The 1,436-nt window shown below is 45.5% G+C and overlaps 1 protein-coding gene across 1 annotated transcript; it reads left to right on the forward strand.

Annotated features, from left to right (window-relative positions):
* Positions 1–599: 599 nt before the first annotated feature.
* LOC112102609 (olfactory receptor 4Q3-like) lies at positions 600–1,430 on the forward strand (the record flags this gene model as incomplete). The annotated part of the gene is made up of 1 exon (XM_024194002.2): positions 600–1,430. A coding segment is annotated over exon 1 (816 nt), but the record flags the coding sequence as incomplete, so codon positions are not given.
* Between the last annotated feature and the right edge of the window lie 6 nt (positions 1,431–1,436).

The following is a 1,436-nucleotide window of genomic DNA, read 5'->3' on the forward strand; positions in this document are numbered from 1 at the left end:
CTTTCTTTTCAACAGCACATTGATTTAATATTCAGGAGTGCAATGGGATGTATTGTTGTACCAGAAGTTACACTATTTCAGAGCTCCACTCAGTGAACAAAGTCAATTCTCTGATCCACAGCTGGGGCTTCCTATCAGAACAGCATAGCTCTATTGCATATTCTGTGCTCATAAATTTTAAGGCCAGAAGGGACCACTATGATCATCTAGCCTGAAACTCCTGCATAACACAGGACAGAGAACTTTTCCCAGAGATTCCTGCAGTGGAGGAAGTCATTCTTCTGTGCCCTGTAATCAAACCAAACATTTTGTTTCAGGTAAACAAAATGTTTCTTTGACCTGGTTATTTTTTTTTTTTATTTCGACATTGAAAATTTTGAAAAAAAAATATTTTTGGTTCAACCTAAAACAAGTTTCTCACCCCAGTTTTTTGGAATTGCAATGAAAAAAATATTTCTGTTATTCACATAACTAGATAAATGTCTTTGCTTGTTTATTTATGAGTGTGAGTCTTAATTTTGTACAATGGCCTTCATTATTCACCATTCATGAGTATGACTGTAACTTCCTCCTCCTCCCCCCCCAGCTTTTCTATAAAGGCATGAACTGAAGCCATGGAGCAGAGGAATCACACGGTGGTGACGGAATTTGTTCTCCTTGGACTTTCCCACTCTAGACAGGTGCAGCTTGTATTTTTTGTATTGTTCTTACTGTCCTATGTAGCGATTGTTCTGGGCAATCTCCTCATCATTGTCACCATAAAGGTCGATTCCTGTCTGACCTCAGCCATGTACTTCTTCCTCTGCAACCTGTCCTTCATCGATCTCTGCTACGCCTCTGTCACTTCCCCCAGGATGCTGGCTGACCTGCTCTCCCAGAGGAAGACCATTTCCTTCAATGGCTGCATGGCCCAGCTCTTCTTCCTGCACTTCATGGGGGCAGCAGAGATGTTCCTGCTGACGGTGATGGCTTATGACCGCTACGTCGCCATCTGCAAGCCGCTGCACTACATGTCCATCATGAGCAGGCCCACATGCTGCAGGCTGGTGGCTGCTTGTTGGGTGGGAGCCTTTGTCCATTCCATTGTGCAGACCATTCTTACTATCCACCTCCCATTCTGTGGTCCCAATAAGATCGACAACTACTTCTGTGATGTGCCCCCTGTCATCAGACTCGCCTGCACCAATATCTATGGCATCGAGTTGCTCATGGTCTCCAACAGTGGCCTGATCTCCCTGGGTTGCTTCCTGGTGCTGCTTGTCTCCTACACAGTCATCCTAGTCACGGTCAGGCTTCGCCTCAGAGATGGGAAGTGGAAGGCCCTGTCCACCTGTGCTTCTCACATCACGGTTGTCAGTTTGTTCTTCGGGCCCTGCATGTTCATCTATCTACGGCCCTTCTCCAATTTCTCAGCTGACAAGAGCATCGCTGTCATT

Source organism: Terrapene carolina, unplaced genomic scaffold, assembly GCF_002925995.2.
Source record: "Terrapene carolina triunguis isolate 2854851 unplaced genomic scaffold, T_m_triunguis-2.0 Scaffold27624, whole genome shotgun sequence".
Lineage (NCBI taxonomy): Eukaryota > Metazoa > Chordata > Testudines > Emydidae > Terrapene > Terrapene triunguis.